General features: G+C 38.5%; 1 protein-coding gene across 1 annotated transcript; it reads right to left on the bottom strand.

Moving 5' to 3' along the window:
* Positions 1–1,053: 1,053 nt before the first annotated feature.
* On the bottom strand, positions 1,054–3,850 carry LOC119416760 (small integral membrane protein 4). The gene is made up of 2 exons (XM_037683944.1): positions 3,582–3,850; positions 1,054–1,496 (listed from the first exon to the last, which is right to left on the bottom strand). The coding sequence occupies exons 1-2, from the start codon at positions 3,733–3,735 to the stop codon at positions 1,405–1,407; spliced, it is 246 nt and encodes an 81-aa protein (XP_037539872.1). The 5' UTR covers positions 3,736–3,850; the 3' UTR covers positions 1,054–1,404.
* Positions 3,851–11,817: the final 7,967 nt, after the last annotated feature.

The following is an 11,817-nucleotide window of genomic DNA, read 5'->3' as shown; positions in this document are numbered from 1 at the left end:
TTGAGCTCACTTAACTGCGTGTGTCATCTTAAATTAGACCGACTCCAAACGATCAGTCGTAGGTTTCTATGAAGGCCAGAGTGAAGTTCTTTCATTGGTTTCTAACAAGATCTCAACAATAACAGCACATCAGACCCAACTCAAACACAAAGACACGAGACAGGAACCACATCAAGCCATTTCCTGACAGCTTCGTCTGCTGACAGGATCTTCTGATTGGTTGGTACAACTAGCCTGTCACGATAACAAATTTGCTGGGCGATTGTCTCAGGAATTATTGTGGTAAACGATAATATTGTTTGAAATTTCACAATAATTAGTAATTGTCAAATTTCAGAAGAAATGTTTGTTAATTTGTTTTGTGTGTAGTACCTTTTTTGACCACCGGATGGCAGTTTAAGACTGTTTGAACTGAAGGATGGATAGTGATGGAGTGAGCAGCGTGTCTCTTTAAGAAAAATGGGAGGGAGGCCCCTTGACGTGACATGGATTGTCTCTCTTCAGTTCTCAAAATGGTGGACGCTCGGAGTGGTTTGAGCTCTTCAGCATTTTTCACACAAATCTTTTAATAATTAAAAAATCAGTAAATAAGTTCTCAGCTTCTTTGTGCAGAGAAAAACAACTTTTTACACGAAGGCACGGGTTTCAACTGTGAATTATGGAGCTTTGATAAGACGGAGGGTTTTCCCTGTTAGCTTAACTCGTAGCTTAGTTTCTCAGCTTAGCTGCTTTTAACGATCCAAAAACATGATTTTGGATCGTTAAAATTGATTTTAAAGAGAAAAGGGAAAGGGAGGGGTCAGTGAAGAGCACCGGGTCATCCAGTGTCTTCAGTAGAAAGAGAGAGACACAAAGAAATGATGAAGACGATAAATGAGAATGACGTTGATAATTTTCATTCATGCGGTTAATTCATTTACTGTTTATCGCGACAGGCCTAGATACAACCAAAATTGGAAAAATCTCTCTCATACAGAACGGGTGTAAGATAAAAATAAAAAATGTGGGAAAAAAACAATGCAGAGAAAATTTAAATGACATTTTTATACCACCAATAGCTCAACTATACAGTTTCTCACATTACGTAATAACACAGTGCACAATGCTACAGATTATCCATATGTTGTTGTGCATGTTTTAGATGCTTTCCACATGAAGCATTAATAAGGATTTACATGAAATATTGCTGTGATTACAATCAGCCTCTTGTGTCATTCAAAGCTGCACCATCATCGTGAAAACATCTTTGCCTGTGAGTATAAACCATAAAACCTGCCTGCTGGAGAGGACTTCTTCATCTTATCACCTTTATGTCATCAATAGTATTACAGATGTGGTACAGCTGTTAAAATCAGGGCAGGAGAGTCCAACAAGGTGTCCTCAGGTGATGAGTCCGACCATCAGTCACTTGGCTGCAGGCTGATCAGGAACTATCAGACCGTCTGTGATCTTCTGCTTGTACTCCCGCTCTGATCGTTTCCTTCTGTAGACGTCATCTGTGGGAGGAAGATTCAAAAAGATGAACTGTGGGTTTGTTGGGTCTGCAGTAGAGGATGACACAGGGGTGGATTTTCACTCCTGTCCTGTCCTGGTCCAGAGTAAAAAAATTAATCCTGGCCTGGTCAGAATCACTCCCACTCCTGTCCTGCTCCTGTTTTTTTTATCCTCTTCATTTAATTTTTAAGAGATGCATTGAATTTGAATTGATTTTCTAACCATTCCTTTTTAAATTACTTTGTGTTCTGCAGTTTGATTTCAAAAGATATGACAGGAAGAGTTAATCTGTGGTGAAATATGGAGGCATTTATTGCCTTAATCCAAACAAAAACCTTCACTAAAGGTCACAAAACAAATACATGGCCTGTAGTCCTTATAGTTTTTCTACGGAGGATCAGCTGCTGAGTCCCTGTTTCTGGCTTTTTTGAAGGTCAGTTACAGTAAAAACAAAAAATCTAAACCAGTACATGGGTCACACCATGTCTACCTTAGATGAAAGAACCCAAACAGAACAAACAGAAGTTGCTTTTTACTAATTTATTGAGCAATTGTTTCCTTCCCTTTAGACAGTAACGTTCCTGTCATGGTTTAAATTGCTTAAATAAAAAACTAAACAAAAAAATTGCACCAAGCAAACTGTCATCAATGAACAAAACTGCATAAAGGCATTACATTCATATTGTACCTGAGTTTTTGAAAAAGGAAAAAAAAAAGTGCATATAATGCAAATACTAAATAAAAATACAACTGCCATATATATATGGTGGTTGACTGGTGCAAAGCAGTCACTTAAAAATACAAATATCAGATCTTTAAGAGACTTCCCAGCATGCAGTTTAATGTGGTGTAGTGGGGGAGGAACATCTGGCAACAATGAGGGAATCACTCCTGGAGATGTTCTTTACAAATAAATCATGGACAGGTCACAAAACTGTATACATTTGTTCAAACTTACAACTTTATGGCATTAAGAAACAACAAAAAATAAATAAAAATATATAATTGTTGTAATCGACTTGCTTATCGACGATCAATCAGAGGATCTTTAGATGTTGTACAGCAGCTCGACAAGAATCATGGCTCAGACGTGAGAGACGTCAGCTGAGACAAAGAAGGTTAATCACCGAATGTTGCAAAAGGTCTTGGCTGCTCCAGGTCAGCTGTGTCGATAATTCGGACCAAGTCCAAATAAAATCGGCGTCAAGATAGAAAACTTAAAGCAAAACGTCTCCAAAACAGAAAATACACAAAACTAAAGAGAAACAAGTGGGCGGAAACGAGAGACAAGCGAACTGTAAGAAATCACCTAAAAGAAATGAAATTACCTGCAGAACTTTCAAACCAAATTCAAACAGAAAAGAACAAGGTGACTGAACAAGAGTCATGTCAGGTAAAGACAGAGGAGACAGCAAGTCGTTACACCTTCAATAAATGCCAAAGTCGACATTAAATGTTTGGACACTTTTATGTTAAACGGATGTTTGGCGATGATAACTTCATTTTCTGTATGATAAAGCAACGTACCACAGGACACAACAACTTTCCAGCAAGAAATATATTTAATGGTGGTATGACCTGGAAACGGTCCAGATCTCAATCCAAGTAAAACTGAAAGAAAAAGGTCAATGACAAGGCTCCGATCTGCAGAGCTGATCTGGGAACAGCAGATTACTTCAACTCTACCATTTGGTCAAGACAGTAGAAAAGCCTGAGGTGTTGCCACCAAGTACTAACGAGGCAGTTTTACCTTTTTCTTTTATTTTTACCTAAAAAAAACAACTGAGACAAACCTCAAATTAATACAAGATAACTTAAGATTGTGTTTGAAGTCACAAAAATAATTTTTAACTATGTGTGTTTGTCAAAACGGCACACGAGCACATCTGGAATTACAGCAGTCTAGTTTCTGCAGTGACAGTCACTGGTCTCTGCCCATAATTTTTGTGAATTGAAGCCTCAAAGCAACAAATGATTAAATTACTGAAAATAAATCAAACTATCTGAACCTTGTCGACTTTGTAAATGCTAACAAGCGGTCAGCTGGTGTGGGTGAACAGACTGGCTGTCCTGTGAGTTACACTTACAGAAAGTTTCTCTTCCCACCCTCACGTTGATCATAACCCACTCCATGACTCCTCCGATGCAAAAGAAGATGGGAAGAAACCTGTAAGGTCCCAGTCGGCGCTTCCCCGGGACAATGTTCAACAGCTTTGTCACTACTCTGTTCCTGTAAAACATGTCGATTTACAAACGAAAACTGAGTCCGGGCAAACACTTAGCTGTCTTTTCCTTCATAGACAAGAGGGTCAGGTCAAAAGAACGCAGCCATGTTTGTTTTGTTTGTCCTCATTCTACTGGCGACGGTCGGGTGCGCTCGTTTTGAGGCATGGCTTACACTGACCGGGCGGTGTTATTCAGTTGTGCTTTGCAAATCCACAATGGCTCCGGGACTGCACGGACGGTGACTAAATCGAACGCATTTAAGAGTCGACGTCACATCCGGTTATGTTGCGCGCGTAAACGGTCTGGGTCATCCAATCAAAGTCCGTAGACACGAACTGTACATCATGACTCGATTTCAATCGAAGGAACTCGTATAATGCATAAAAAAATTACAAACAGGTTTATCAGAGCTCATTTACAAACATCATCTACTCCCATATGTAAACATAGATGGGCTTATTTAAGCAAAAAACTGTGGAGTGCAATATTATTATTGCCTCATAGGATCAAATAAGTTTTATTTATGATTTTACATAGATATTGTCCAGTTAAAGATTATATTTGTCGCTTCTTTCCAAATGTCAGCAACAACTGCTCTTTTTATCAACGTGAGGGCGAAAGTACTGAACACTGATTTGTGGAATGTGCTCATGCTGTAATTTTTGGTCAGATTTGCAAAGGCTCCTTACAGAGAAAGTTGGAAAGAGCATTGTATTATCAAAATTACAAATATTGTTCATCTTTAACAATTCAGCATTTTCTTCAGATGAAATATATATAGTAAATCTAATTATAAACCTGGCAAAATATTATGTCCACACAAGATGTAATAGGGAGAAAAAATCCCCTCATTTAATATTTTTAAAGAAACTGACTTCCAAACATATATTATCTCTGTGGAAAAGCTTAATTTAAATAATCAGAAACTTGTAAAAACTAGCTCTTCTTAAGAAATTTAACTTTATTTCATAAACAGACCCCTTTGTTATCTTTTTTACTTTTTTTTTTTGTAGTAACATACCCTTTATTTAACAAATTTGAATATATTTTGCACATTTGATAAGATAGTCAGTCAAAGTTTCTTTATTTTGTCATACACACCACGTGGTACATGTGGTGGAACAAAACTGTACACAGGGTCCCAGTTACATCCAACAAAAGCATAAAATTGTGGTTTTTGTATGGATTGAAAAGGAAAACATTATTTTATTTTACTCATTTATGTATATTTATTTAATTTTTCTTTATCTTATTTAGTTTACTTTGTAGATTGCAAGACCATTAGTCTTATTATTCCGTTGTTTATTTATTTATGTAATTTGATATTATTATGGTGTTGAAGATCTTTATATGCATCGTAATTTGTTCAAAATAAAGTACTGTTTAAAAAAAAATATATATTTGGTAATTATTTGTACGCCCAATGCCCTGATATGCAGACCACCGAGCTATGTACCACAGCCCTCTGTGTGGAGCAGAGCTGCTATCTAGAGCACCTGGGGGAGCAGATGGTGGGGGTTGAGGGCCTTGCTCAAGGGCCCAGTGTTGTACAAACAAGGGTGGAGACAGGTGTAGGTGCTTCACCTTTTCTTCCCACATTTTGTTGTTGTTGGTCCGGGGAGTCAGACCAGTGACCTTCCGATCACACAGGCACACCTACCCTCTGCACCACCACTCTGCCAATAACAGTGACAGTCACAAATATGAAACATAAAACTTAAGAATTTCTCATGCTTTTTAAAATTAGATAAGGTCATACTTAAAGTGACACATATACACAAACGATTAAATAAAAGTCGATTCAATGTCAAAGAACTGAAAGTAGGCAGATACAGTGCCTTGTGAAAGTATTCAGCTCCCTTGAACTTTTCAACCTTTTGCCACATTTCAGGCTTCAAACATAAAGATATAAAATTAATTTTTTTTGTGAAGAATCAACAAGTGGGACACAATCGTGAAGTGGAATGAAATTTATTGGATGTGTCAAACTTTTTTAACAAATAAAAAACTGAAAAGTGGGGCGTGCAATATTATTCAGCCCCCTTGCATTAATACTTTGTAGCTCCGCCTTTTGCTGCAGTTCCAGCTGCAAGTCTCTTGGGGTTTGTCTCTATCAGTTTTACACATGGAGACACTGAAGTTCTGCCCATTCTTCTTTGCAAAACAGCTCGAGCTCATTGAGGTTGGATGGAGAGCGTTTGTGAACAGCAGTCTTCAGCTCTTTCCACAGATTCTCGATTGGATTCAGGTCTGGACTTTGACTTGGCCATTCCAACACCTGGATACGTTTATTTGTGAACCATTCCATTGTAGATGTGTCTTTATGTTTTGGATCATTGTCTTGTTGGAAGATAAATCTCCGTCCCAGTCTCAGGTCTCTTGCAGACTCAAACAGGTTTTCTTCCAGAATGGTTCTGTATTTGGCCCCATCCATCTTCCCATCAATTCTGACCATCTTCCCTGTCCCTGCTGACGAAAAGCAGGCCCAAACCATGATGCTGCCACCACCATGTTTGACAGTGGGGATGGTGTGTTCAGGGTGATGAGCTGTGTTGCTTTTATGCCAAACATATCGTTTTGCATTGTGGCCAAACAGTTTGATTTTGGTTTCATGTGACCAGAGCACCTTCTTCCACATGTTTGGTGTCTCTCAGGTGCTTGTGACAAACTTTAAACAACACTTTTTATGGATATCTTTGAGAAATGGTTTTCTTCTTGCCACTCTTCCATAAAGGCCAGATTTGTGCAGTGTACGACTGATTGTTGTCCTATGGACAGACTCTCCCACCTCAGCTGTAGATCTCTGCAGTTCATCCAGAGTGATCATGGACCTCTTGGCTGCATCTCTGATCAGTCTTCTCCTTGTTCCAGATGAAAGTTTAGAGGGACGGCCGGGTCTTGTTAGATTTGCAGTGGTCTGATACTCCTTCCATTTCAATACGATTGCTTGCACAGTGCTCCTTGGGATGTTTAAAGCTTGGGAAATCTTTTTGTATCCAAATCCGGCTTTAAACTTCTCCACAACAGTATCTCGGACCTGCCAGGTGTGTTCCTTGGTCTTCATGATGCTCTTTGAACAGAACCCTGAGACTATCACAGAGCAGGTGCATTTATACGGCGACTTGATTACACACAGGTGGATTCTATTTATCATCATCAGTCATTTGGGACAACATTGGATCATTCATAGATCCTCACTGAACTTCTGGAGTGAGTTTGCTGCACTGAAAGTAAAGGGGCCGAATAATATTTGGGTATCTTGGTCGACTCACATCTCTCTTAAGCTCCATGTGGAAAACTTTGTAAAGAAACAAAAAGTTAAACTGGGTTTCTGACAGGGTTTTACCTGTACCTTAAATAAAACACAAGGGAGACAAGAATGAGATTTCTAGAACGTATCTTTGCAAAGAGGGACAGCGTTCGACCGAAGTCAGAACAAAGTCCAACTTGTTTCAGCGTGCGTTCCTTTTTTATTCAGGCAAGTAGGAATGGCAAACATTCAGGCAAGTAGGGATGGTAAACAAGAAACGCAAGATCTGGTGGTTTTCAGGTAACATAGACGTGGCAGTTTCTATCAAAACAGGAACTGTGAGTTTCCAACAAGTCAGTAGAGAAAGATTTCACAGCATTATAGAACAGTTTAAATGAGTATAAGTTTAAACGATCAATAGATAGAGTAAAATACTCTAACATATTCCCTCCTGTTTATCGTTTAAACTGAAAAAAACAAAGAGCTATTTGAGTTCTAAGTTCAGCAGGAGATGCTTATGTAAATGACGCGGAAAAAACTCCCAGGGCTGATGTTTAAGAATGTGGAAGGAAAACGCGTCATCGCTCCAGGCCCCTCTGGCAGCGGCCGATTCAGGCTTACTCAGCAGCTTCCTGAAGTGAACTCAACATAGTTAAATCTAAAGTCAAATAAAACAAAACAAAATATCAATCGAAAACAGAACGACGTGGGCTCTTTATGAGCAATAGTTCTTTATGAATTGCAAAAATGATTGAAACGTTTTTGGGTTGTCTAGATCATGGCCAGGTCAAGCTAAAAACATCATCTTAATGCCTGTATTCAAGAAATACTTTAAGCATTAGAATCATTATGCATTTTGTCTTGGCTGGTTGACTTATTCAGGACGTCACTCTGGGTGCAGGAGATTGTAGGCATGTTCAGGAAAGTACTCATTCTGCACACGAGCCTGGTTGAGATTAATCAGCACGCCAATGAAACTTTTCATCATCATGTTCTTCAAACATGGCACTATGCAAGAGAAGAAAAGACAAAACAGGATTAAAACATGGAATGGTTTCAGTCAGCATTTCGACTTCCAATGCTTCTGGCAGAGGTCCTTGACAAAAACCCAGTCTCCTAGGTGGGGTCAATTCTTTCAGCCTGCTTGATACACCTGGAAGTCATCCCTGTGGTGTTCAACTGCAGAGCTGGATAGAATCAGAAAATAGCACAAAGAGACAAACAACAGAATAGGACCCTGCCCACATATGTTAGTTCCCATACCAGTTTAGCAGAGATGAACCACCACAACAATAGAAAACCTTCCCAGAAAACAACATGCCAGACCCAGTCTGGTTTCAATTCTCCAAGCCAGGTGACAGGGGAGCCCCCAGGGTCCTGAGTCCAACAGGTTCCTCAAGATTCCTGGCACAAACAGTTGGTTAGTATAATGAATTTATTTTTCTTACCTCATTCAGTCTGTAGAAAAAAATCTTATTAAACGCTTGCGCAGAAAATATATATTTTCTTTGGTTACATCATTGTCAAAACAGTGCAATACAACATTAAACATTTAATTCCACTGAATAATGAAAGAAAGTCAAAATCAGTTAATTTTATTCAGGTCGGCCATTGCTTCGTCGCAGATCTGTTCAGGTGAAACAAAAACTAGGAAAAAAGGTTTACAATACGACTGCAAAACAGTAGTAAAAATGTGGTTAGCATACTCTATACATAAAAACCCAATTTCATTTCTTTTCAGTCCAGTCAAGTCAAGTCAAGTCAAGTAAAGTCAAATCAAATCAAATGTATTTAGGAACACAGATCCACCTTTGACCAAATCCACTTCTAGGGTCTGTGTTTGGATTCGGCTGGGTCTAGGGGCGTCCCCCATAGACCTTGAAGCTTCAGGAACCTTCCTGTACACATTCCAAAGGAAGATAAACAGGTACAGCTGTTAGTAGGAGCTCTTTAGTCATTAAAACATGCGGAAAATGTCTATATCCAGGTGAGCTTAGAATCTACACTTATAAAAATATTTTAGTTCTAAAACTACATTTCAAGCAGTTTACTTGTTTTTGTAAGAGGCTGTGTCATAGGCTTCTGATTGGCTGTATACGTGTATATATATTAAAAGTTATTTCTGCAAAAGTAAAAACTTAAGAATTCCTAGTTAGAAAATCTAAAAAAAATTAAATCTTGTCCTCTGTCATTCACTAGTGTCCCGAATGGTTGGGTGAGGCTTGTATAATTAGGAATGTGGTGTTTGCTAAAACCCTGTAAGACCTAAACATGACAGCAGGTCTTTAACATTATTTGGCTTTGGGTGATGTAAGATTGTTGTCCTGTGTACTGTGACATCCCTGATCCTAAATGCTGACAATCAAACGTCCCAGAAACACAACAGTGCCTGACAACCTGCATCTCGTGCTCACCTTGAACCTTTTCTCAGACAGACTCAACAACACAGGCCACTGGAGTGTGTTTCTGTTTACTGTGTGACAAATGTAAAACCTAAGATATTATTTTTGTATAACTAATGATCTAGTCATTGTATGAATTGTTTAAGAACAGTTTTCAGACCTCCCCCTTTGAAACATCTATTGTTTTGCTACAATTTATCAACTCACATATCAACCCTAAAAACCTTGTCAGTCTTACTGTATAGTTTCAGAATGATTCAAACTAGAACTCTAATAAATGGTGTAGTTGTAAAACTATGAAAACCAGCACATTCAACCTAGACTTTAAGACCATAAAACTAAATGACTTAGCATAGCTCCAATATCATTTGCAGCTGAAACAATTAATAACTAAATAAACTTAATCCCTTGTGGCAAACCAGACCTGCTGAAATGATCTCACTCATAGGGGAAAGCAGACAGATATTTAAATAAAAAAAAAAACATTTAGCAAACTCAATCCAAGTCAGGTTTCTGGTACAGGTCTCTCTTGTAAATGAGTCCTTGTGACTCAATGAGACTAACCTGTAAAAACAAAAGTTAAATGAATGAAAAAGTAAATATTTTTTCTCTGGGGGCCAGCATTGTTCATTTTTATATAAGGAAATGAGGTATCCAAATTTCCATGTTCCAAATACTTTTTCATCTATGCGTAATTGGAAAAGGCAGTTTATCCAGCAACCCACATCAGTATTATTAAAAATCAGCCTGATCTGTTATCTGTGTCATGCTGTTATATATATATCTGAAGAATGGGTCTATGTGAGTGTTTTATTCATGTCACAGCCAATGCAGCACTGATCATGAAAAACTAGTTATTGCCTCACCATCACAAACCACATGCGGAGCTGACACTTTATGCAGACTGCAGTTTTTGTTAGTGACTTTTGACAGCTTGACCACCGCTGTTACTTTGCTGTTAGTCTCTTCCCGTCTGGATATACTGTATGTTCAAGAGTTCAAGAGTTCATCTGTGTGCAGCACCACAGTTCAAACAGCTGTTGAGGTTTAGTCCAGGTCCTCATCTGGACAAAGTTTCACATAGCTCAGTTTGATCCATCAGCTTGTTGCTTAGCTGAACAGGATGCCTTTCAGTCACAGGCTTCACATCATCAGTCCTTTTACTGTTGCCACAGTCAGGTGTTCTCATAAGTCACATTTGGTAGCAGATGTAGTTTTTGTGTCAACCTGTACACGTGTGATATTTTATTTGGTGATCAAAACCAGAGATTCATGATGCAACACTACAATGCTGTTTGAGTCTGCTCTAGGCACATCATGACATCTAAATGCAAACTACCTGTGTGTGTGTGTGTGTGTTTATGTGTGCCGTTGCCAGAGTCACTGTCCTGATCCAAAAACCCTCTATGATTAACCTTCTGAAAGGAGAAAAAAGGACCAATAAAAAATAAAAAAAAATTAAAATAAAATGCAAATAATATCTGTTGGAAAGTTCTATTTCAGAATATCTGCCAGCATCTACCTCCAACCGAGTCATCCTGCATCCTGGTTTGCACAACTTATTTTAAAAACACTCATTTACATAAAAAGTGAAAACTTATTTAACACTGAAACCAAATTTAAAGCAAAAATTCCCTATACTCTACGTAATATCATAAAATCTTCCATTGTAAATACATCCGCAATTTCCCTTAGAATTAGGCGAGGACACTTAATTGTAATGTTGCCAACTTATGCCAAAATCTGATAATCTCTTTCCCTGTTCTGTGTAATTCTGCATACCTCAGCACAGCTTGATTGTGTGTATGTGTGTGTGTGTGTGTGTGTGTGTGTGTGCATGTTCTCATGGAGTGTGAATGTATTAAGCTGATCCAATCAACGTCCTCCACCCTCTGACAGTGGGGGCAACTTTTCTACTATCGCCTGCACATCACCAATAGCAAAAGGTTTATACCTGGCCTGTCCCCCTCCAGGGCCTGGAACCCTAATAAGTGGACAATTCAACCCATGTGAAGCTGGATCACCAACAACCTCGTCCTTTGTCACCTCTGGCTGCACAGCGTCCAACCCTGAACTAGACAGGCTGCCTAGTTTGTCATAGTTAGAAAAAAAACAAAAAACTGTGTTTGACGTGACTGTTTGGCTGACCTTTATTGCTCACTTTTTACTTTCTCGTCATCTGAGTATACATACACAAAAAGTCAGCTCGTACTAACCAAGTCAACGTCTTTACCTCATAATATTTTTAACTGGATCCCCTTTATGCATTCTTAGGACTTGTGTGAAATCTGATGTTTAAAGCAATAGTTATTGAGAAATTTATATTTTTGGTGTTTTTATACAAACAATATAATTTAGACATGAATAGTTTGTAAGCAACCCTTAGGAGCCTGGATTTGTTGTTATTTCATTTTATTTTACACCCTTGTAGTTAGAAGTTTCTAT

Source organism: Nematolebias whitei, chromosome 11 (assembly GCF_014905685.2).
Source record: "Nematolebias whitei isolate Nwh7 chromosome 11, NemWhi1, whole genome shotgun sequence".
Classification (NCBI taxonomy): Eukaryota; Metazoa; Chordata; class Actinopteri; order Cyprinodontiformes; family Rivulidae; genus Nematolebias; species Nematolebias whitei.
This window is presented reverse-complemented; position numbering and strand designations above follow the sequence as displayed.